The 25,541-nt window shown below is 50.3% G+C and overlaps 1 protein-coding gene across 3 annotated transcripts in view; it reads left to right on the top strand.

The window, feature by feature from the left end:
* Nucleotides 1-25,541, top strand: part of COL15A1 (collagen type XV alpha 1 chain) — a 108,249-nt gene that overhangs the window by 26,344 nt on the left and 56,364 nt on the right. For all 3 annotated transcript variants that reach the window (XM_045043847.1, XM_045043848.1, XM_006939312.3), the window contains exons 3-7: nt 11,621-12,168; nt 13,806-13,880; nt 15,422-15,502; nt 20,976-21,123; nt 25,068-25,177. In XM_045043847.1, the coding sequence (XP_044899782.1) occupies nt 11,621-12,168; nt 13,806-13,880; nt 15,422-15,502; nt 20,976-21,123; nt 25,068-25,177 (962 nt within the window). The remainder of the gene's footprint in view (nt 1-11,620; nt 12,169-13,805; nt 13,881-15,421; nt 15,503-20,975; nt 21,124-25,067; nt 25,178-25,541) is intronic.

Raw genomic sequence — 25,541 nt, forward strand, 5'->3', positions numbered from 1 at the left:
CTTCAAAACCATCTCTCTCTCAGTTTAGGCCTGAAAGAACAAGAAAGCAAGAGAGACAGAGACAGAGACAGAGAGAGAGAGAGAGAGAGAGAGAGAAAGAGAGAGAGAGAGAGAGAGAGAGAGAGAGAAGAGCTCACACAGTAACTTCATTGAGCATGAAAATTCCTATGCTATATATGAAAACCGGAAAAGGGAAAGAGGCGTTCTAAGTTTACATGTAGAAAAATGCTCCTCTGTAATTCAGAAAAATGAGGTCTTTGATTGTTGCCAAACCCAGGTCTCCTTTCTAAGTTGATCCAGGACTTTTTTCCCTGGCAGGAAAATGGTTCTTTTTCTAAGAAATGCATTGGGTGGTAGGTTTTTCTAAGAGGCTTTTGCATCTTTGCTGGGTGCAGAAGGATCCCATGCAGCATGAATTCTGTTGTGTCCCTTTTCCTTCGAGAAGGGAGTCAGGTAGAGCCAGGAGCCTCCGTGGGCTCCCGCCTGGGTGGGGCGATGCTTCCTCACAGGCAGAGTTGTAACATTTTCCTGGGCACAGTGCTCCACGCCTCTGGCCAGGCTCTGCTGCCCAAAGACCAGGAAGTTTGTGGGGAGGACTGGCTTTGTCCTGCTCCCTGTTGTAGTCATTCCTTCCAGGCCCGAAGGCTGTGGGCTGGAGGAATGGACGGTTAAGAGTGGTTAGAGGAACTGGGAAACAGGCAGGAGAAAAGAAGGATGCCGAATCGGAGACTCGCAGACCTGGCAGGGGCCTCTGGAAACCATCAGCCTGAGGCTCAGAGAGGAGAAGGGATTGCTCAAGATTATACATTGAGCTAGTGGCAGTCTGCCTCCCAGGCCGGCCGTTTCCCTCGCCGCATGCTTCTGAGGCCATGATGCAAAAGTCAAGGCCGACTTGTGTGTGGTCCCAGAGTGCCGAGCAGGGCCCAGCCAGGCGGGTGCAAGCTAAGGGAGATATGCCTGGGTCCATCAGGAGAAAGTTCTGAGGACTAAAGATTGTCCAGCAGTGGTCAGGGTTGTCAGGAGAGAGATGAACTCCCCATTAGTGGAGATGTGCACACGGAGACCTTGCACATGGCACATAGCCTTTTGGTGGCCGTGTAGTGGAGGAAACTGCTTCTCCAGATGGTGAGCTGTGCTCTTCCTGCATGGAGTCTGTGGCTTGCTGAACTCCCTGTCTCTCTGGGGAAGTCAGAGGAAGGGAAGCCACAAGCCAGGAGGTCTGATCTGATAACCCAAGAGTCCTCAGGGGCCATGTCCCTGTAGGAATGTCCAAAGGGAAGGGAAAGAGCGGTCCTGAGAAGATGCAAGAATGTCTGCCTCCCTGGCAGGATGGCCTGAGAAGGAGCAAGGGGAGGGACGCTTGGTTTTCTGAGGCTCCCCAGTTTATGCTGCTGGAGCAAAGGAGGTATTGGAGAACTCCTCTCTCCCCGGGGCCTGGGTGCAGGGAAACCCAGGCCATAGAGGCTCTGCTGGGGTTCCCAGGGTTGTCACCCCCACTTTACCTGCATATCGTTGCCTACTGGCTCCAGCCCCAGTAGGGGGCAGGGAATAGGATCCTCTGCACCCCTGCACCCAGTGGAATACGCCAACCAGCCGGAAGGAGTCTTTAGTCCCCATTTAAGCTGAATAAAGTATTCTGTGGGTCTTCACAGCCATAGGTGGAAATGAGAGATGTGTGGGCGGGACACCTTTGGCTTTCCCACCGGCAGTGTAGGAGGTAGGCATCTAATTTCTAGGTGTGGCTTGCCACAGCAACCTGCGTGACCTCAGACCTGCTCTCTTGGGACCCTCCCGGACCTCTGACTCTGATTTTGGTTGTTGGGACCCCCGTTCTCCCTATTTCCCTAGGCCCAGGCGGTGTCCTTCACAGCTGTAGCCTGGGAAGCCTTCCTTGGGTTTCATGGAGGCGTCGTTCTCCATGTGGCCACCAGGGGCCGCTGCCATGCAGGATCCTGGGGTGTCCTCAGCCTCCCTCCCGGTCTGGCTTCTCTGCAGCCCTTGTTGACCTGGAGCCAGAGGAACGCTCCTTAGCTCCTTCCGGCCTTAAATGCTAACAAGCGCGAGCGCTGGGCTCAGGTCCCAGATGATCATCTGTGAGATGGAGCTTTGCGAAGCCAAATACAGTTCCCCAGGGAGGCAAGGCTCCAAAGCCCAGGCTTGTCCTAGGCACTGCTTCAGCACCCCACAGATGGAAGGGCTGAACCAGCCCATTGCACAGAAAGAGAAACTGAGGCTTGACTGTGGAAGAGAAATACCAGATGCCCTAGAGTCTGTGGCTGCAAGGAGGAGAGGGAAGGGTTCCTGTTCATCACCTCCTCTGGCCAGGTTGCTGTCATCTGTGTGGAAGGAAAACCTGAACCCTGCCCTGTTTGTTTCTTCATTGCTAGGAATCTGCCCTGGTTTCCATGGAAACCGGCTTTGGACCCCTGGGAGGAAAGTTGCACCCTGCAGTGACTGTTCAGATTTTCCTCTGCCTGGTCCATCTCTAAAGCTTTCTGATCCCTCCTCCTTGTGCCCTTGGGAGGGGCTGCCCAGAGCTGTTCTCAGGAGCCTGACCCAAAGACTGGAGGAGAGAGAGGCCCCTGTGCATCTGTCTTTGCCCTTTCATCAGGCCACGGCATTGCCTGCCTGCTGTATGCCCTGATTTGAGTATTTAGAGGAGGGATTGATGCGTGTGGCTCTGTGTATAGGGTGAGAGTAGGGCTTGGTGTCTTGGAGTGCAGCTGAGCAAGCTTGGACGACTCAGCTGTGAGAAGATGGGAACTAGAAGGAACAGCATAAGCAGAGACGGAGAGAGGGGAAGAGACAATGAAGAAATGCAGCCAAGGTTCTCTTCAGTGTAATTTTGACTTGATCTTGAAGGCACTGGGGAGCCATTGAAGGCTTTGGGCTTGTAAGTAGCATGAATAGGTGACTGCTAACCAAGACCCCTAGATCATGAGCTTCTTGGGCACCTGCACTCTAGATTCAGTGTCGTATCCCCCATGGCACACAGGCAGAAATTGGGGGCTTTATAAGTGTTATCAATTCATGAATTGGAAAAGTGTGTTGAAAAACCACCATTGGAGATGAAGCTATCCCTATGCATTGATGAAGGGAGAGATCAAGACTGAAGCCGGAATCAGCCCCAGGAGGTATTTTGAAGGCAGTGAAGATACCTAGAATACGTCAGAACGGCTCCGGCTCTGAGATCTCCTCTTGTCTAACTCCTCGAAGTGCACATGGGAAAACGGCGGTCAGGAGGGAGAACAGCTTGCCCAGGAGAGCACAGGTGGAGTCAGTGGCAGAGCTGGCACTCAACTTATGAGTCCTGCCTCCCCCACCTGGGCCGTGTCTGTGCCCAGAGGGCTTCCTGGGCCCATAGACCTAACCCCATGGAAATGAGGCAGCGTGTGGGTCTCCAGGAGATGAAGGAGCAGTGAGGTCCTTGTTAGATGTGGAGCCTCAGCCTCATGTCACTGACCTTAACCAGGGCCTCGGACTCTGAACCTGGCACTTCCTGGGTGCTAAACATTTTAGGTGTGTTAGTTCACTCAAGTGACACGGCTGTTTTATGAGATAGGTGTTATTATCTGTGGAGAAGTGCGGCCCCCTCCCACCCAGGGCCCGAAGCTCCTGAGGCCAGAGAGTTCCAGGATCGGCTCCTCCCTCCCCCACACCGCCACCTCCCTTCGCACTGCCCCCTCTGAACTTGAGCCCCCAGGATGGCGGGATGTCTTCCCACCAGCTGTGATCCCCACGCCCTCCCCGCTTCCCGCCCAGCACAGAGCCATCCCAGGACAAGCCTGTGGACCAAGTTGCTGGGCCTGTTTGTCTTGGCTCCCTGGCTTCTCTCTCCCCTCCCTGGTGGCCACCAGAGCAGGTGGCCCTCCCGCCGAAGCCAAGGAAAAATGAGCCAGCAGGCCCAGCGCAGCCCTGAGCATGGGTCATTCTAGGCCAGGGGTCGCTCCCCACCACACCATGCTGTGGGACGCTGTGTTTGGAGGGAGGTTGGGGTTGCTGAGAGCAGAGCTGGACTGACTCGGGCTTCCTGTAGATTGTAGCTTGGCTCTCTCTGTGGCCAACCCAGTGGAAACAAGGCCTGTCGCCAGGCCCCTGCACACTTGTCTTCCCTCACGCAGCTGGGACCTGGGCAGCAGGAGGGCAGGGGCGATTAGGAAGGGTTCCCATTGCACACTTCGCTTTTGGCTAAGCTTATACCTTTCAAATCAAATAGAATCCCTGGTTGCTACTGAGCATTTGCAACTCCCACCCTTCGTTTTGTTGGATCCCCACGTGTGAGAATGGCTGAATGTCCCCACATCTCCGCTAAGTCATCCACCCAGAGGCTGCCCACTTGGTAAATGGCAAAGGCTGGATCTGAACCCAGCTCTGTCCAATGCCAGGAACTCTCCTCTGCAGGTGGCTTCCTCTGCCCACTCTCCAGCTGGCCAACCAACCGCCTGGGCCCGGAAGGGGCTGGGGCAGTGGGGCAGAATCACACCTCCCCTCTGTCCATCCTTGCTCGCTGCTCATCTGCTACTTCCTGGCTGTGGCTCATAGTCATGGAGCTCCCTACCTGACCATCCATTTTCCTGTTTATAAAGCAAGGAGGTTGGATGGATTTGTGATATTTTTTTTTTTTAAAGCAGGATTCTTTGGGGACTAAAGAATTTCCAGAGTGGCCACGTGGAAGCCTGGGCTGTACCAGCCATGGCAGCGCTGGGCTGGTTGAAACAGGCTTCCTGGCCTCTCTGCCTCTGCCTCCAGGTCCCCTGAACCCCCACCTGTCCCTGAAACCCTCAGGACACCATTTGGAAACAAGCCAGTGACTGGATGAGCGGCTCTGGCCCATTTACTCCCTGTGGAAGGACACATTGTCCAAACCTGGACCATCCCACCAGAAAGGGGTTTCTCTTCTTCTCAGTAGGGGGGAGATTAGAACAGGAGGAAGAGCTTTACACTGGGTCAGGGAAGAAGAAAGCACGGCTGTCAGCAGGGTGCATTTGGTTTTGTTTTGTTTTTATCTTTAAACCGTGGAGGGGAGAAAAGAAATCTCAGTGGGGTGTTTGCTTTCATTTCTACGTCTTTTCTTTTCACTCTTTCCCTTCCCCCTTTCTTTCGGTACAAAGACAGGCTGTATCTGAGGGAGGAAAAGCAAGAAGAAAAGGTTTTATAGTTTCTAAAAGGGGATGGAAGGAGTTAATGCCTTTACAATATGCAAATGTCTTTTTCACACCATGTATATGGTATAAAATTTCAAAAAGTACAAAAGAGTATCGAGAGAAAAGAAAGTGTGTTCTTATTCCCCACCCACCACCTCCCCTCCCTAGAGACAGTCTCTGGTCCTAGTTTCTTCTGTATCCTTCTAGAGATATTCTAATATATATTTTAAAATATATATATTTGTATGGGAAATATGTATTAATGTATGCATTTCCAACTGATAGTGATTCTGTTCTGCACCCCTTTTTGGGGGTCTGTTTTTACTTAATACATCTTGTTGATTATTTTGTATTGGTACCTAAGGAATCACCCTTTTCAAAGGCTGCATGGTGTATCAAAACTGGTGATGCCACCAAAGATGGACAATTAGATACATTTTAAACAATGCTGCCATGAACGTTCTTGTACGTGCTTTCTATTTCACATACGGAACTTCATCCGTTAAAAAAAAATCCATAGAAGTATAACTTCTGGATCAAGGAGTACATGTTTACTTTTCATTTTGATGAATATTGCCAGAGCGCCTCCCACAGACATCATACGCATTGATGGGCCCAACGGCCCATCGAGGGTAGAGAGGTGGGGATGGCCCGTTCCTTGCACCCTTGCCGACTCAGTGTTCTGACATTCTGATGTTTGCCAGTCTGAGAGGGAAAATGGTGTCTCTGCGTAGCCTTAACTTGTATTTCTCTCATTCTGAACGAGCGTGAGTGTCTTCTCAGAGGTTGAAGAGCCATTTTCTTTTTTCCTTTCTTTTTTTTACGGTGGCAAGAATTTCCTATTCTTTTCCCATCTTTCCACTTGGTTGTGGCTCTCCTGTGGATTCATCTGTTTTGTGTATTAGGTAACTAGTTTGTTGTCTGTGGCATATGTGGCAAATATTTTTGTCCGGTTTGAGATTTTATTTGACATTGTGGGATTTTTTTTTTTTCCCTGTGCAGAACTTTAAGAATTTCTGTGCAGTTAAATTTAACCAGATTTATCAGCCTTTTCATTTACGCCTTCTGGGGTTTCTCCTACTTAAAATTAATTCCTGTTTTAATGCAAGTTGCAAACTGGAGAGGAAAAGCCTTGGATTGAGGATCAGATCTGAGTTCGTAGCCAACAATCTGTTCCCTCTTTTAACCCCAGTTTCACCTTTTTTAAATGAGGGGTTTGATTTTAGTCATGCAGTCATTTATTTGTTCATTCATTCGTTCATTCATTCACTCATCAGAATTAGGCTGGATACTGGGAACACAGAGATGGATGGCGTGGTCCTTGTCCTCACTGTCTGATGGGGAGAGACAAGTGACCCCACAGTGACAGGCAGTGTGTTGAGAACTATGATGGGGGACCCCAGTGTGTGTTGAGAGGGCTTCTAATGCAACTTCCAGAGGGGAGGGGGAGGGTGTGGGTGCAGGAGGTGAGACAAGGGATTTCCGGGGAGGTGAGGCCAGGGCTGGGTCTTGCAGGATGAGAAAGAGTTCTCCTGGCAGAAGAGCTGACGGGGGTGAGGTGGTGTGGGTGGCCGAGGGAGAGGCACTTGCTGTGGAGGGGAGGACCCGCAGCAGTGCGGGGCCCTCCAGGGCCTGTGTCAGGGCATGCTGGGGAGTAGGGAGCGTGGCTGCATCCAGACCGCAGAGCCTTCTGGAACCAGGAGGCAGCAGCCTGATTCTCACGCTGAGGGCCCTGGGTGGCCATAGTAGACTCTCGGCAGGGCACCAACATGATCACATTTGCTCTTTTGTTAAGGACGGGTCATTGTTTTCACTAAAATGTTGTGAAATATTTTCCAAGACGTGGTCCACAAAGATTACTACAATGAATACTTCTTTTGAATATTGCTTAGTTTAGGAAGTAAACATTATTGCTAGAGCTGAAAAGCCCCACAGACTGCTCCCATATCGCATCTCCCTGCCTCCCCTAAATGTTGGTAAGAATACGCTGCTGGTGGGCATGTCAGACGGCACAGTGGCATCTTAAATGTTCTCGCCACACACACGACAGTTATGTGATGTTAATGGAGGTTTTAGCTAAAGCTAATAGATATACCTATATATACACGTATGTATATGTTGCAACGTTTAAATGTATGAAATCAACACATTATATGTCTTAAGCTTACACAGTGTTATATGTGTCACTTATGTCCTAATTTTAAAAAGTAGCACTTCAGAGAACTTCAGAGGACATTTTAGCAGCGTTCAGTGAAGTTGCAGGTGTACATCCCCATGTCACCCAATGATTCGGGTGGAATTGCCTGCACAGGTGAGCACGAGGAGATGTGTGGAAGGAAGTACATAGCAGTAAGTGTTTTGAAGAGTGATGAAAATCTCCCTTTCCATCAGCAGAAAAGTGAGCCACTCTGTGTGGCTTGTTTATATCATAGAGTGCTGTTGTGAAAATATGAGATCCAGAGCCTCCTGCATCAACACAGATCAGTCTTAAAAATACAATGCTGAGGGGCACCTGGATGGTTCAGTTGGTTAAGCATCCAACTCTTGATGCTGGCTCAGGTCATGATCTAACGGCTTGTGAGATTGAGCTCCTCATTGGGCTCTCTGTTGACAGCGTGGAACAGCGTGGAGCCTGCTTGGGATTCTCTCCCCATCCCCACCCCCGTCTCTCTGCCCCTCTCCTCCTCAAAATAAATAAATGAAACATTTAAAAAAATAACAATTTTTCATGGGGAAAAAGGTGTCAGAAGGCATACGTGCAGCATACCAACACTGACATGAGGTTTAGAGATGCGCACAGTGGTTCTGCATTCTGTCACAGACACATGCATGCTCACATCGTAAACATACAAAGACATGCATGGGAGTATACACACCACATCCCTCAGAGAGGCTGTCTTTGGGGCATGGCCAGCGGGATAGGATTGGAGAGTGGTGAGAGCTTCTGCTGAACCAATACTTTATCCCCCCCCCCCCTTTTTTAACGTTTATTCGTTTTTGAGAGAGAGAGACAGAATGTGAGCAGGCAAGAGGCAGAGAGAGAGGGAGACACAGAACCCAAAGCAGGCTCTGGGCTCTGAGGTGTCAGCACAGCGCCTGATGTGGGGCTTGAACCCACGAGCCGTGAGATCATGACCTGAGCCGAAAGTCGGCCCCCTAACTGATTGAACCACCCTGGTGCCCCTGAATCAGTCCTTTCTTAAGCAGAGTGGTGGACCCATGCCTGTTCCTCATAATATTCCTCAGAAATTGTTTTAATAATGTATTCTGTTCAACCCAGTCCTTCCCCTAATTGTCATTTCAACATGTAATCAATATACACGTTATTCATGAGATATTTTTCCTAAGACTTTTTTCCAAACTAAGTCTTTGAAATCTAGTTTGTACATTACACTGACGGCACAGGTCAGTTGCGATGACCTGTATTTCAGGTGCCGAACAGCCACACTTGTAATGGCTGCCATCTTGGACAGCGTGGGGTTCACACATCTCAGGTAGGGATCATATTGGGGGACCTCTGAGATTCCTTTCTGAACCTGAAAGTCAATGATGATGACGATGATGATGATGAGGGTGATAATTCCCACCATTGATTGAGCATGTGCCAGCACCTCATGCTATTTCCTTCAGTCCTCGCATACAGTTACTCCCTTTTGAAATGATGGCAAGACATTTGCAACCATGTGGGTGGAACTGGAGGGGATTATGCTAAGCGAAGTAAGTCAGTCAGAGAAATACAAATATATGACTTCACTCATATGAGGACTTCAAGACACAGAAAAGGTGAACACAAGGGAAGGGAAGCAAAAATCATATAAAAACAGGGAGGGGGACAAAACCTAAGAGAACAAACAGAGGGTTACTGGAGGGACTGTGGTGGGGGGGTGGGCTAAATGGGAAAGGGGCATTAAGGAAGACACTTGTGGGGATGAGCAGTGGGTGTTATACAGACGGGATGAATCACTGGAATCTACTCCTGAAATCATTATTGCACTCTATGCTAACTAACTTCGATGTAAATTAAAAATCAACAAATCAATAAATAATAAATAAAATGATGGCGAGACATAAAGGCACAAAATTAACCATTTTAACATTTAATATGTGTCTCATATTATTATTTACACTTTTTTGGTATGTCCTAACTATTCCATAATAATTTTGTGACCCACGCGCACACACACGCAGGCTAGCTGCTGACTTTGTGCGGCCTTCTCTGGGGGTGCTGGGGGGTGGGGCACTGGAGTCAGGGCATCTCTTTCTCTCCCATCCTCCAGGGAGGTTTGGGTTTTCCTCGATCACCCAGAGCTTCAGTTGCACCGTCATGCTGCTAAAGGGTCATTGGCATGGCAGGCCAATTAGGTTGGGCTACCCACAGGCCCCTGGGATGGAGCACCGCCCCCCCCCACCCCCCACCCCCCCACCCAGCTTATGAGACTGGGCAGTGAACCAACCTGAGGTCAGACCAGTCACGGCTTGAAAACACCTGCCACTTTTACTGTGTAACTCAGGGAGTCATTCCGTCTTCCCAAGCCTGGGTTCTTCATCTGTAGGGTGGGAGACTGGCAGTCCCTGGGGCTGCAGTGAGGACTAAGTAAAATCCCGTATGAAAAACCCGGTCGTTTTTATATTCGGTATGGGGAGTTCAGGGGCACAGAGACAGGGTGTCCAGGCCACCCCCCCCCCCGCCCCATCTTGGCCTCCTTTTCTCCCTGTCAGCACAGTGGGGGCAATAACTCGGGCTTGCTGAGTGGATGTAATAAAAGGAAAGAGTAGTGAATGTTCAATGCATTGCCACCCTATTTACCAGGGTTACATGGATGGTGTTATTTCATCATTTTCGTGGGGCCCATATCGTTGAAGGAGACCCAGTCTTGGAGCAGTGAAATGACTCACCCAAGGTCACACAGCTGGTTAGTTGTCCAGACAGGGGCAAGGTGTAAACTGAAAGGCAGGCTTGATTCATCAGACAGGGCTTTACTCATGGCGCCCTTGAGTGGCTTGGGTCTTCTCTGGACACAAACCCAAGTCCCCCATGGTCACTCAGGCTCTCAGGATCCTCTGGCTTTTGGCCGTAGCCCAGGCAGTCACCAGGTGTCTGCTTTGCCCCTTGGTCTCTGGGGAAGGACCCTGCTCCACTCTGACCCTCCCTCACTCCAGACCTCCTCATGGGGCTGAATCCTCAGGATCTGGCTTCACTTCTGAGGCCATAGAGTTCTGCATGTCCATTGTCCTGCCTGCAGGGGTCCTGTCCACCAGTCCCTGAGACCTGCCTTCCTGTCACACTGCTGGCATGGTGGGTATCCCCTCGGGAGCGGGTGCACATCCCTTCAAGCCAAACCAGAGTCTGCTCCCAGTGCACCAAGGCTCCTGAGCCCGGGGGCCTTTCCAGGCCGCCACAGTGCAGCCCTGCGGTATCAGTAAGAGCTCAGACTCTGGGGTCAGTTGCCCTGGCTTTGAACCCTGAGGGAACTTACCTTGGGCAAATTTCTTCACTTCTCTTGGAAGTAAAATGAGGTTAACAGCGCCTACCCTCCCAGAGTTGTCATGAGGATTAAATGAACTGATGTGTGTGAAGAGTTCAGAGCAGGGTCGGGCACAGAATGAGAGCTCAGGGAATGTCCACGATAATGATGGTGATGATGATGATGATGATGATGATGTGAATTTCATTGCCCTGAGGTCTGGGAACCCTTCGCTTTGTCCCTACTTGTCCCCCACACCCTGGGACACTTCAACAGTAGACCTCATTCTAAACAAACAAAACAAACTTACCCAGTTTTATAGAAAGAAATGAGGAACAGTCTTTGAGTCGATGGGAGAACATCATATATTCTAGGAATATTCTAGAAGATATTTTTCAAAGGTTTCCAAACTGTAGGTCAGGACCTTTTAGTGGTTAATGAAATCAATGTAGTGAGTCGTTGCCAGCATGCTTTTAAGAAAATAAAAGAAGAATTCTGAAACAGAGGAAAATATCAGAGTGCCTGGTGGGTATTAAAAATAAATAATATTGGGGCGCCTGAGCGGCTCAGTCAGTTGAGCTTCTGACTTTGGCTCAGGTCATGATCTCGCGGTCCGTGAGTTCGAGCCCTGTGTTGGGCTCTGTGCTGACAGCTCAGAGCCTGGAGCCTGCTTCAGATTCTGTGTCTCCCTCTCCCTCTGACCCTCCCCCATTCATGCTCTGTCTCTCTCTGTCTCAAAAATAAATAAACATTAAAAAAATTTAAAAAATAATATTTTCTGAAACATTGGTTTCAGTGTTACAGGTATATGTCTATTGAAGGGGGAATATTGTGTTGCAATGTAAATGCATTTCTTATTGTGGGTCATTGTCAAAAAAAAGTTTGAAAGCCAGTAATTAAGGCACTACCGTGGGGTTCCGAGGAATCCCATTTCACTCGTGAGTTTTTATTTCATTTCCAAGCATGGTAGAATATATGTGTAAGGCATGGCCTCTGTCTCCTTCCCTGCAGAATCGGTTTCTCCGGGCCACCTGGACCTCACGGAGCTCATCGGTGTCCCCCTGCCCTCATCCGTGTCCTTTGTCACGGGCTATGGTGGCTTCCCAGCCTACAGCTTCGGGCCTGGTGCCAACGTCGGCCGCCCGGCCAGGACCCTCATCCCTCCCACCTTCTTCAGGGACTTTGCCATCACCGTCACGGTGAAGCCCAGCAGCGCCACAGGCGGTGTGCTCTTTGCTATCACGGATGCCTTCCAGAAGGTCATCTACCTGGGCCTGCGGCTCTCGGGTGTGGAGGATGGCCGCCAGCGGATCATCCTCTACTACACAGAGCCAGGCTCCCACGTGTCCCACGAGGCTGCTGCCTTCCTAGTGCCCGTGATGACCCACAGGTGGAATCGCTTTGCAGTGATTGTCCAGGGCGAGGAAGTGACCCTCTTCATGGACTGTGAGGAGCACAGCCACGTCTCCTTCCAGCGGTCCTCCCGGGCCTTGGCTTTCGAGCCCAGCGCGGGAATCTTTGTGGGCAATGCAGGAGCCACGGGGCTGGAGAGATTCACCGTGAGTCCAAGCCTCGCAGATCAGGGAGGCCAGTGGATACCACGCGATAAACATAAGCAACTATTCCTGTTAATTATTTTTAAAAATATTTGTTAATGTTTATTTATTTTGAGAGAGAGAGAGAGAGAGAGAGAGAGAGAGAGAGATCGCAAATGGAGGGGCAGAGAGAGTGGAGAGAGAGAATCGCAAGCAGACCCTGCACTGTCGAGCGCAGAGCCTGATGTGGGGCTGGAACTCACGAAACTAAGAGATCATGACCTGTGTGGAGATAGAGTCTGACGCTTAACCAGCTGAGCCACCCAGGCACCCCCTCGTTATTGTCTTATCCTTACAGCCTCAAGGAGGCGTGTGTGGGTGGTGTGGAGAGTCCTAGTCCTGGAACCCCAAACCTAGATTCCGGTGCTAAGTTTCCAATTTAGCCCGATGACTTCAGAGTGTGGATTCTCTGGGTTTTCTTATGTGTACACTAGGATAAGAAGACCTACACCGTGGAGTTGTAGATTTAAGTGGGATAGCCTGAGTGGAAGCTCTTTGTGCATTTTTAAAAAATGTGTATTTATTTTATTTTTGAGAGAGAGAGAGAGAGAGAGACAGCATGAGCAGGGGAGGGGCAGAGAGAAAGGGAGACACAGAAGCTGAAGCAGGCTCCAGGCTCTGAGCCGTCAGCACAGAGCCCGATGTGGGGCTCAAACCCGCTAACAATGAGATCGTAATCTGAGCTGAAGTGGGATGCTTAACTGACTGAGCCACCCAAGTGCCCTCTTTGTGCATTTTTAAGGCATTAGAAAAAGAGGAAGGCTTATTATTCCTTCAGTGACTTTTCCTTTGGAGAGGGGCAGCGGTTACATTGAAGTAATTTCTGCAAAGGTGGAGTAAGCTAGAATGCCAGAGTGACAGGTCATTTCTCTCTCACCTTTTAGACAATGTGCCCTGAAAAAATAGCAGAAAATTGACTTTCCTGTCAAAATGGGCTTTTATGAATAAGCCATTCTAAAGAAGATCCCTATGTTATCGTAGTCACGCATTTAGTCAGCACCCATGCTTCTGATACCTCACCTAACTGGTACAGGACGGTACCATGTGGCAGAGCTCAGGTATATTTGCAGTACATGGGGACACAGTGAGTGAATCTTAAGAAGCTAAAACCCAATTACAATTTTTCAACACTGACTTTGGAAGCCTCATGGAGAATGAACTGTCAGGTGTGGAGAGAGGGGGCAGGAGTGGAGGCAGGAGGCTGGCCGGCCACTCTTCTTCCCAGGAGGCCTTCCAGCAAAGAAGCTTCAAGCTCCAGGGGAGAGACACTCTGGGAGTGGGGAGACGTGCATCTTAGGGCCTGCCACGGACAGGTTGGGGACCTGGGGCCAGTTAGGAGGCTGCTGTGGCAGTCCGTGCTTGGAACCCAGTACTCCCCAGGGGCCTCCCCAGGTAGTGGAGCTCATATTACATTGGCCCAGGGAGAGTCCCCCTAAATGAGAGTGGGCCAAGTGGTGGCTCCACTGTCACGGCCACAGGCAGCACATTCTCGCACCCGTCCTTCCCCTTGGTCTTCTCCGTTACAGAACAATCGTGTTTCCCACTAGCGGTCACGCTGTAGATGTGCAAGTGGTGGCTTCTGACCCTCTGCTTTTCCCCAGGGCTCCATACAGCAGCTCACTGTCCACCCGGACCCCAGGACCCCTGAGGAGCTGTGTGAAGCCGATGAGTCCTCGGTGAGCCCCCACCCCCAGCAGCCAGTTGGCCAGGGAGGGTTGGGTGCCCAGGCAATTCCTCTTCCCCAACGTCATGGAGTCTCTAAAATCTCTCAACTTGTCAAGCGCTGCCTCAAGTCCTATTTTGGGCTTTTTGGCTTTTTTTTTTTTTTTAAAGTGCTTCAGCTATCTTATTTGTTGGGGGAGGGGAGATTGTGTTTCTTGTAAGGTGTTAGGCTCTTCTATGGCTGTGGCAGTCAGTGGCCTGGTTTCCAGACTTCCTGCCAGGAAAGGGTGTCAGGATTCTAAAATCAAAGTTAAAACTCTAAGACATGAGTGTAAATTCCTATAAAAACGAACCTAAATTTAGCTTTTGTGCCTGGCAAATGAATCAGTTCCTAAGTTGGGGGTGGAATATGGTAGGCAGGGAAAAAAGATGGGCCCTTCCGCTCCTCCCCCCTTCCCTTCTGTCCCTCCCCCTTTTCCCTCCCCCTTTGCCCTCCCCCCCCCACCTGTCCCTGCTAGGTGACAGTCCTGGGGGTGCTGGACATAAAGGGATACACTGGCACCTGTCTCTGTCCTCCAGCTGCTCACACACACTTACACGCTCCAATGCAGTGACAAAGCTGAGGGTGACTGGAACACTGGGGAGGTCCTCAAACCCAGGTTCTCTGGCTTGGGTGGGGGTGGGGGCACAAAGGTGAAAGAAGAGGAACCAGACTAGGTGAGGGGGGTGCTGATGCCTGGCCAATGACAAGGGAGTGTTAGCCAGATGAAGAAGAAAAGGCATTTCAGGCAGAAGCCATAGCCTGCTGCAAAAAGTCAGAGGCAAACAAAGCATTCTTAGAACTTTGGGTGCTGTCAACCCCAAAGCAAAGCATAAGTTGATTTCATTCATTTAGAAACAAAGCAGAAAAGCCCTTTGGAGGTAGAATTTGGCTCTGTAAGAATGTCTGCACTCCCTGAGGCCACGATCCTGGCCTGACATTCAGATAAAGCCGGGAGCAGGGAAACCTTATGTATATTCATTCCTTTTTCTGCAGTGCTGTGAGTACTGGAAAAGTAGAAGCAACCCCAGAGTCCAAGAATAAGGCATTATTTACAAAATGATGGCCCCCAGGCCCTTTGGCTGACATTAGAAGGCTAATTAGGAAGAAGAGGTAGCAACAGGAAGACATTCTCTAACTGTTACTGTTCTCCACTGTGTAATTCGGTGATTCTGGTGACAGCCACGCAAGTGGGAGGGCCTTTGGCAGGGATTGAAGGGACCTGGACAAAACCAAAGTAGGTATGTTAGAGACTGTCCATTGATTGTAGCTTTTTGTTTGCGTGAGCAATAAAATGTGGAAGGAACAGCAAAAAGAGCCAAGCCTGTGCACTGTACACATTCTCTCTCAGTTCCACTCTTTCTCTTTTTCCCTCTTATGCGCGCGCACACACACACACACACACACACACACACACACACACACACACAGGGTTTCTCCAAAGGAGTCATCTTATGTGACTTTCCCACTTGTCAACTGCTCCCCCTGTGCCCGGCATGTTTTATCTCCATACAGGGGTCGGGAGAGACCAGCGGGCTTCAGGAGACAGAGGGAGTGGCCGAGATCTTAGAAGCTGTCACCTACACTCAAGCCCCGGTGAGTACTGGCTGGTAAGCCATACCTTCTCTGTCAGCTTTTAGAGGCTGAGTGCCCAGAGCCTTAGGTCTGACATCTCTGTTCTTAGATCTGTGACTTCCATTGTCGGCTCATCTGGGCAGGTTGGGAAAGTCCTGGCCGAGGGCATTTTGCCAGATCTCCAGTGCACTGGAATGCCAGTTGTCTCCCGGCCACCTTGTGCTGTGGCCACAAGAGGACTGTCCAAAGGCAGATATTGTGTCCTACTGCCTCCAAGCTCTGTGAATTTAGCAAACACATTCAACCTCTCTGAGCCTCAGCTCCTCTTCCATAGAGTAATAATCAGAGTCCTAGCTCCTGGGGTTGATGTGAAGGCCAGATGATGCAGTGCAGGGCCGGGTCTCAACCCAGTGTCTGGCATGGGGAAGTGGCCCTGAATGGGAGATGATGTAGCATTTGCTCCAGGCACTGGGCTATGAGAAAGAAGTCAGGGCTGCCACTCCTGTGAGATGTAGAGTCTTTTCAGGAGCTCCCGTCTGGCCCCATGGGAAAGGCAGCCATCCTCCCAGTGGTTGGGGCCTCCTCCCTCCTGGGAATCCACCCTGTGGCCTAGACAAGGAAGTGGTTTTGAAAGCACTGAGTCAGACTGTGGAGACAGCGGGAGCCCATTTTTAATGAAAACAGCCAACAGCGTCTGAGTCATTGAACACAGAGGCCCGGTAATCTGGCACATTCTATAGAGTCATCTCTGATAAAGGAAAAGAAGGAGGTAGAAATAAGGCAGAGGCTATAAATTATAGATTATAGACCTGTGGGAACAGAGGTTTGGGTAGGACAGAATAGAATTGTAATTTGTTAGTGCTCTTTCTGTAGAGAGGTATATGGAAAACTACCCTTTGCAGGGCAAACTGAGATCCAGGCAGGGGAAGAGACTGGCCCTTGGGTACCTGGGGAGAGCTGAAGCTAGAGCACGGGTCCCCTGATGCCCCATCCAGGGTTCAGGCCACAACCCTGTGCTTCTGGCCTGGGCAGTAGTGCAGAGGTTTATCCCCAGGACCACAGCCGGTGCGAGGGCAGCTGAGATGGAAGAGGCAAAGGTCCAAGGTGGGCTAGGTGGCAGTGGGGAAGGTGGCTGGTCTGGGCAGTGTTGGAACCCTGTGTGCCACGGCTCTTGGGTGCCCTGTTGGCATCTCCAGGGCACATGCAGCAGGGCACAGAGTGGTGGTCCTTTGGGCCTTCTGGCCTGATGTGGTGGTACCCCCAGTGCAACTGTTCACAGGTAGGAGTGAGACCAACTCAGGCAGAGATGCCAGTAACCCATGGTGGCCCTGCGAGAGGGACAGGAAAGGGGAGTGAGGTTTGAGAGCATGAGATGATCGTGGTGACTGGGACTGGTCAGGGAGGGCTTTCTGGTAGAGGAGGCATTGGAGCCAGGCAGCTCTCAACAGGGGTAGAGACAGAGAGGGGACGGAAGAGAACCAGGATTTCCCCATACCTACCATGGCTCTGCTGCTTTTGTATACATGACTTAATGTAATCCTTACAACAACTGTGTAAGGGAGCTGACAGCAGACACTTGGGGAACAGGGTGGCTTTGCTAGGGTCATGCAGTGGTGAAGTCAGAACCTGGGACCACAGTACTGCATGTGGGGGCACACCGCAGCTGGGAGGAAGTGTCCGGATAAAAGTGATTTGATGTACTCTTGTTCCTAGATTTCCCAACCCCACTCTCCCCGGTGGTTTTAAGAGAACTGGTGCATACCAGAGTTTCACCAGGTGTGGTTTAGCTCTGCCGCTTGCTGTTTATTGACCTTGAATGAGGAACTTTTTCCCACTCAGTTGAGATGGAGCATGCCTACTTCATAGGCTAGCGCGAGTTACATGACCCTCGTGAAACCTGGGTGGGACTCAGCACATGACAGCCCTCAGTTTATGGCGGTGGCTGTCATTAGTCCTGACTGATAGGCTTATTGTGCCAGAGTGCCCTGTTCCCCTGGGGGTCCCATTCCCACCACCTGCTTCCTGCCTGGCTGGTGACTGGGGCTGCCGGAGCATGCCAAAACCCTGTGGCTGTCCTCAGTCCTTAACAGAATTCTCTGTGGGCTGTGGGCCCTGATGCTAACTTGCCTGTTCCTGGTATCAGAATCCCTTTCGCAGGTACCTGCACAGCATTCACTTCCTTTGCCATTTGCAGGGCGGTGTTTTTCCATTAATTCTTCAGAGGAGGCACTGGGGCACAGAGGGGTGAAGAGCTTTGTCCCCAGGGCTGCCTGGCTTGGAGGGGGACAGAGCCAGGTCTCCAGCTTGGGTCCAGATCCTAGAGCTCCGTCAGTAATGTCACCATCTCCTGGAAAAGGCTCTGTGGCTCCCTCTATGCCCACCCCCCCCCCCCCGCCACCCCAGGACAGGGAGTTTCCCTCTTCTCTCAGACGTTCCCCTCCCATCTCTGGCTTCTCTCTTGGAATGAATCTCACTTTCCTGTCCTCACCCTTTCCAATCTGCCACCCTGCAAGACACAAGCCATGACCAGCGAACTGAATCATGGACTGCCTAAGCAGTTAGGGACTTAAAAAGCCAGCCCTCCTCACCTCTTTCCCCATTTAGGGCAGGAGTCCCTGCTACCCCGTTCTTCCCCCCTGCTAAGTCAGCTTCTGTTGACACACCTTTCCATTTCTGGAAAGTTCTATCATGCCTAGTTAGAATTAATGTCCCCACGGTTCTCAGCTCTGGCTGTGCATCAGAATCACGTGTGTGTCTTGGCAGGTGGTGGGGGGGCCGTGGTGGGGGGACAGTTGCTGCCTACCTGGACATTCGGATTCTGGGAGAGTGAGGCCCACCAAAGTGTAAAAGCGCTGCAGGTGATTCTGATCCACAGCCAGGACCTCTTTTCCAGCCACACCCAAATGCTCACAGTTTCCCAGACTCTATACATTGCATCCCTTCATCCAGGCCCCAGTGGTCTGCTTGCCGAGAGGGCCCTTCCCCCGCCCTCCCCTCCCCCGCCCCACCTGGCCAATTCCTACTTTTCCTTCAGGATCCAGTCCACAGCCCCTCATCAGAGCTTCCCTCCTGCACTTGGCTCTCACTTCTGCTGTCCCACGTGGCACAGTCAACCACATTGTGTCTGGGTCTGGGTCTCCCCATAGTCCAATAATTGAAGGGCAGACGCTCTGCCTTATTTCTTCATTTCTCTATCCCCCGGGATCACCTAAGGATCTGGCGCACAGTAGAGCCTCAGGAAATATGTGTGGAATGAGTAACTCTGTTGTTGAGAGAGAGGCCCAACAAATCTCTACACTTTTAATACGAAGTCTATACACCCGACAGCCCCGTTGTGTCATAGACCACGCTGGTTCCACATCCACGCTAGCCCCTGAAAACCACAGCCACCTGCTGGAGGCAGGACAGCTGCCCTAACCACCGAGGGTCGGCTTACCAGAGTCACGCTCTGCTTTGAACAGGGCATTGTAGCTGACTTCTTGGGAGTGTGACAAAAGAGGGTTTGGGCTTGACAGGCTGGAGTCAGGGATTTCGTACAACAGAACCTTTGCCATCCTGAGTAACAGAACTCAGCCCGTTGTTCCCTTGCTATCCTGTTTCTCATACCCCCACCTGCCTGCCTTGTCCCAAAGCTCAGGTCCCCTACAGGACACCATCAGAGAAGCACTGCAGGGTGCCGCATGCTCCTGGAAGGGAGAGGAGAGGAAGTGCCCGGGGCAGGGCCCTTACCACCCTGCTGGGTCACCACTGCAGCTGGGGAAGTGTGGGGAAGACCACTTGGGAGTTCTCCACAGCCTTCCTGCGGTGGCACCTACTCTCTGCTGCCACCCCCCACCCTGGTCCTGCCTCACTGGGCCTCTGTAGTGCAGCCTCCCGGTCTCTTGGCCTAAACCTCAACTCTTTCAACCCTCAGATCCACGCTCCAGTTGGTGTCAGGGTGAACTCCCCACAGCACAACACTTCTCTTGAGCCTGATATCCCATGAAGGCCCCAGGTCCAAGGCCAAACTTCTCACCAAAGGGCCGGCCTCCCCGCTCTCTGCCTCTCCTGGCTCCGGCCCCCTGCTTCCCTCCTCCAATCCTTGAACCCTCACCAGGCGCAGGTTGCCAGGCCCTGACGATGCTGTATCCTTTCTTACCCAGCACCTCCCTCCTTCCCTGGCTGCTGAAATTCTCCTCATTCTTCAACGCCCAACTTCTTGGAGGTTTCCATTCCTGCTTCTACCCTGGAGAGTTTACACTACAGTAACCTAGATTTTGTTTTTCAATACATATATAGTCCATAATCGTTACTGAAAAAACTGCCAATTGCAGATGAGCAAAGCAGATAAAAAATCACCTCTAATACCAACACCCGGAGAAAAGCACTACTGAGGTGCTGTCCTTTCTCAAAATTTAAAATTCCAGTGATGTTGATAATAGCTGCCATAGATGGGTTCACACTATGGGCCTGGCTCAGTGCTGAGCATCTCCATGCATTTTCTACCCTGAGAGTATTACTATTGTCCCGTTTTACAGAAGAGTGAAGTTTCATGACTTGCCTGACAAAATGTGGCCAGTAAGTGGAGAGCAGAGATTTGACCTAGATTTGACTGTAAGAACCGAACCATTAAATCCCAAGTTACGGTGCCCATAAGAATCCCCTTTGTTCTGATGGACCAGAGATCCACTGTTTGTACACTGGATTTTGGCACTAAGGAAGTAACCTTCTATTACTAGTCAGGATAGGCAAGTCATGTGACCATTAACAAATCAGCCCTAATACCTCAGTGGCTGAATTTTCTTATTCATACCACGGGTCCAACACCAGTCAGCAGGATCCTTCCATTCACCGCCCTCAACCACTTGAACTGAGAAAGGGATGAGGCTGGGTCTAGGGATTCTGGATCTTGGGATGATATCATGACATTCATGGCCCCCCATCACCATTTCCATCTAGATCTTGAAGATGCTCTGTGTTTCCAACTGTTGGGGGCTTTTGTCTGTTTGTTTTTCTCTACTTGGTAAGGTTAGTCTAGACACTGTCTGACTTTGGAAAAGCAACACAGACCCTAAAGTTTCCTTGGAAGGAAATCACACTCATCTTCTAGTTCTTAGGTGTTCAGGACACATCTGGGAGTGGATTTATATGGTGCTCACTGAGTGCAGCCTGGTTCATTCATTTGTTTACTCATTCATTCCCTCATCTAACAGAGCTTTATTGGGCACCTCCTCGGTGCTGGCCTAGGGCGCAGGGTCCTTGTGCTGGAGCTTCAGCCAAGATGAGCAGAACCTCTCTGTAAATGGAACAGAACTCAATTCCCCCAGCATGTACCTTTTTCAGGCCCTGGGAGGTTCAGTAGTTGCCTATGTACATGGCAGGCGGGTCCAGCCATTTTTCTGGATTAGTTCAGCACCTTGTGGGTATGTTATTTTCTTCAATGATAATCACTGCTGTTTTTTTTCTGCTTTCCTCCCAAGTAAATCCTTTTGGGTCTCATTTTTCCTCCCTTCAGTTTAAAGAAGCAAAAGTGGAACCCATAAACACACCTCCGACTCCATCCACTCCTTCTGATGATGGGGAGCTTTCCGGAGAGCCTGTACCTGAGGGGACTCCGGAAACCACCAACTTGAGTGTCATCCTGCACAGCAGCCCTGAGCAAGGCAAGTCCCTGATATGCCTTCATATACAGTGGTCTTTTAGTAAGTGGTTACTGTGTACCCAACCTGGGTGATGTATGCAACGTAGAGCATCTCATTTAACTTTCCCCTCTGTCCTTTGAGGAGGGAATGCTAGCCATCCTCATTTTATAGACAAGACGGGGAGATCAAGTCAGGTTGGGTTACCTAGCTGAGGCTCTTTGGCTTGTAAAGGGCATGGCTGTGTTTGAACTTGGATACTTTAAATTTTTTTTAACTTTTATTTATTTTTGAGACAGAGAGAGACAGAGCATGAACGGGGGAGGGTCAGAGAGAGGGAGACACAGAATCGGAAACAGCCTCCAGGCTCTGAGCTGTCAGCACAGAGCCCAACGCGGGGCTCGAACTCACAGACCGCGAAATCATGACTGAGCCGAAGTCGGCCGCTTAACCGACTGGGCCACCTGGGCGCCCCTGAACTTGGATACTTGAACTTTTAACTCCCAGACTCCAGTAGGGACTGAGTTCCAACAGAAAAGCTTACAGTAATTATTGCTGCATAATAAATACCTACTGTGTGCCAAGTATTTACATACTTTACCTCCAATCCTGATAATACATCTCCCAGATGGTATTATTGGTCAGGATTTTATGGGTGGGAAAACCAATGCTTGGAAAGGTAAGTGACATGTTCACAGTCACACAACTAGGGAGGGTTGGGACCGACCCAGTGCTCAGGCTTGACTCCAGAATCCCCACCCTTTCCAGCTTCGGCCACCATCTCCTGACTCTCAGAGGATAGGATCGAGTCATCTAAACTCCTACGTGGCTCACGTGGGAAACTGGTGGCCAGAGAGGGGCAGGTGCCCAGCAGGTCAGCGGCAGGCCCTGGGGGAGGTGCTGGCCTCCTGGCTCCCCATCCAGGGCTCTCACTCCTAACTCTTATTCCACGAGCTGTGCAGAGGACACTGGCCAAAACCCAAGATCTGATGTGATCCCCCGGGCAGCAGCTTGACACGTCCCAAGGTCTGAGATTGGTCTGTGCTTTTAGCCTTTTATCAGAGGGGTGGCCATTCCATTGAAGGTACTGCCCGTGCCAGAGCACCAAAATGCAGGGCAGGAAAAAAGGGCCAAAAACCACTCAGACTACCTGGAGGAGGGATTGGTTGGGCATATTGTATTCCATTCATAGGTACAGCCCTGAAATTGGTGATGCAGAAAATTCAGTCCCAGGGACGTGCTCATGGTATACTCCATGAAAAAAAAGCAGATTTCAAAACTATATGTGTGCTGTAACCCTAATTTTGGATATGTTATTTATATCTACTTGGATATAGCCATGTGGAGCAGTGTATATGTGTGTGTGTTAGAATAACATACAACAAAATGTTATAGGTCATTATCTGGGTGGAAGGATTGTGGGTGGCTGTTCTTTCCTCTTTTTACTTCTGTGTTTGACAGGTCTTCTGCAGTCATATGTGTCATTATTCCTTTTACCTCTGCCATCAGTAAATGAGCGTTACTTTAAAAATGAAATTGGGAGGCGCCTGGGTGGCGCAGTGAGTTAAGTGTCTGACTTTGGCTCAGGTCATGATCTTGATGCTCGTGGGTTCGAGCCCCGCTTCGGGCTCTGTGCTGACAGCTCAGAGCCTGGAGCCTCCTTTGGGTTCTGTGTCTCCCTCTCTCTCTGCCCCTCCCCCTATCATGCTCTGTCTCTCTGTGTCTCAAAAATAAATAAAAACATTAAAAAACAATTTAAAAAATAAAAACTAAATTGGGAAGTCTATGGATGAGAGATGGTATACAGTACCGATTAGGAAAAAAATTGTATAATTATTTAACAAAGTCATAATACAATCACTGAGTCAGGGTGTAGCCGTGGAAAGAGTCGGGACAGAGCAGACACTTTGGACGGAAGCCCTGCTCAGCCACCTATTTGCTGTTGGGCCTGGGGCATGTTGCTTAACACTTCCAAGCTTTGGATTCTCTAACTGCCCCCTGGGAATGTTCCTAATCCCTGCCTCCCCAGGTAGATTAGAGGATTGAACCCAGCCAGGGATGTGGAAGTGGTTTATGAATTGCAAGTGTTGTCCTCCTGGGCCGAATTAGGATCTCTGAGGAGGGGCAAGGAAGTGTGGGGGGCTTCAGGGCTGGGACCAGGGCCTCTCCTAGACTGAGGGGTGAGTGCAAAGGCGGTGGGAGCCAAATGCAGACTGGGACGCAGGTCCAAGCACAGCTCATCTGTTCCCTGTGATCAGCCAGTCTCCTTAACTGGCAGAGAAAAGGCCAAACGGAAACCACGGAGCTTGCTGAAGTGTCTGTGTTCTGCTGGTTGGGTGGACAGCCCAGATGGTGAGGAGAAAGAGGCCTGAACCCTGAGCCCTCTCCCTGGCTGCAAAAAGCCACCTAGTAGTTTTATTCTAAGCTTTTCTGACACCATCTTGACCCATGGCACCCCCATTCCCCACCCTCCAAAGAGTGGGGACTCAAAGGCATGGGATCTGGCCTGCTGCTTGCACAGCACCCCCTGGTGGCCAGAGCCGGGAGGACAAGAGAGAGTGGTGATGTGTGCTGACAATACATAGGTCAGTTCTTACCGTGGGACATGCGTAAGCACACCGTGTGTGCAGATGGCCTGGCATGGGGACAGGCCGACCTGGTTTCAGGGCCCCTCCCAGTCACTTACTTTCTGTGGGACCCTTTTCCTCTTCAGCAAAGTGGGGTTAATAATAATAAGGTGCTAACGTGCGGATCAGAGCAGCACATCTATGCCATGAGGAGATGGTAGGGAGACTGAAAACGTGAGATTCCTGTCCTGGCTCTGTCCCCGAAGCTGCCAAGTGGTGGGAAGGTCCTTGTAGGTAGTACGGATAGGCTAGTGGCAGAATGAAATGAGACACTGCGTGGGACATGCTTAGGCTGGGGCCCCGACCACTAGCCTGGGGCCCAGCCCATAACAGGCGTGTATTCATATTAGTGTAATTTGTTTTTCTTTGCTTTAGGACTCCATTTGTTTTTTATTTTTATTTTTATTTTTTAATGTTTATTTATTTTTGAGGCAGAGAGAGACAGAGCATGAACAGGGGAGGGTCAGAGAGAGAGGGAGACACAGAACCTGAAACAGGCTCCGGGCTCCGAGCTGTCAGCACAGAGCCCGATGCGGGGCTCGAACCCACGGACCACGAGATCATGACCTGGGCCGAAGTCGGATGCTCAACCGACTGAGCCACCCAGGCGCCCCTCCATTTGTTTTTTAAATTGCAAAAGAGATATGTGCTTGTGCTAACAGTTCAATCAGTGCAGAGTTGTATGAATCCCCCAAGATAGTAGTTTCCTTTCCTATCCTCTGGTGGAAACCAATATTAAGCATTGTGGGTTAGCCAACTGTGTGTGGCATGTCTGCACACACACACACACACACGTATCTGTATATTACACACATTATTTAATAATTGCATTAAATATATAATGATGATTATGTGTATAATGATAATAACACAAATAAACTCATATAGTTTTTTTTTCCCTTTACCCATATAGAACCACTGACAGTGAACATTTATCAATTGCTAACTATATTGAGGGGCTGTCCTCAATGCTCTTTCTGCATTAATGCATTTAATCCTTATAAGCACATAGTCTTCAGAACAACCTTGTGAAATAGGAATTGTTATTTCCGATTTGTGGATGAGGATCCTGAGACACAGGTTAAACGACTCGCCACGGGTCACGTTTCTAGTAAGTGGCAAAACGGGGTTCCCACTCCGCAGCTGGTGCCAGAACCCATGATCAAAGCACGGTGTAAAATTGCCCCTCAACATCTGTTTTTCTGCAACTTGTTTTTATTTCCTCTTAATCCTTAATCCTGTATTATGGACATTTTTTCAAGTCAGTAGATAAAGAGATACTTCATTTTTTTCCAAGATTGCAAAGTGCAGTTGTTAATTGCAGAATGCCTGCTTCCTTAGGGTCTGGTGAGATCCTGAACGACACACTGGAGGGAGTTCATACTGTGGACGGTGCCCCCGTTACAGACGTTGGCTCGGGGGATGGGACCCTCATCCATGTCACTGAAGAGGTGAGTGAATAGTTCATTTCATTTGCTAAGTCAGTAGTAAGTTTGCTTGTTTCAGACCTGCTGGTGGCTTGCCTTGGGCACCATAAAGAAGGAGGAGGGTTTTAGTTGGATGTCATGGGGACTGCCTCCCTCCTGCTGCTACAGAGGAGGGCAGACTTCGGGGCCCCAGAGGCTCACCAGGGATGCACCAAGACGGGAGAGGTGCAGCAGAAGCCTGTCCTCACATCTGCGTGGCGCTGAGCACCGGGTCCTCCCTACGGTACCCACCTCCCTCCTGCTCATTTCTGAAGATAAACAGCCTTATCCACCCTTTGAGCCCCTTTAAGACAGAATCCGATCGACTGCACATGTGTCCACCCCGTTG

This window comes from Felis catus, chromosome D4, assembly GCF_018350175.1.
Source record: "Felis catus isolate Fca126 chromosome D4, F.catus_Fca126_mat1.0, whole genome shotgun sequence".
NCBI lineage: Eukaryota > Metazoa > Chordata > Mammalia > Carnivora > Felidae > Felis > Felis catus.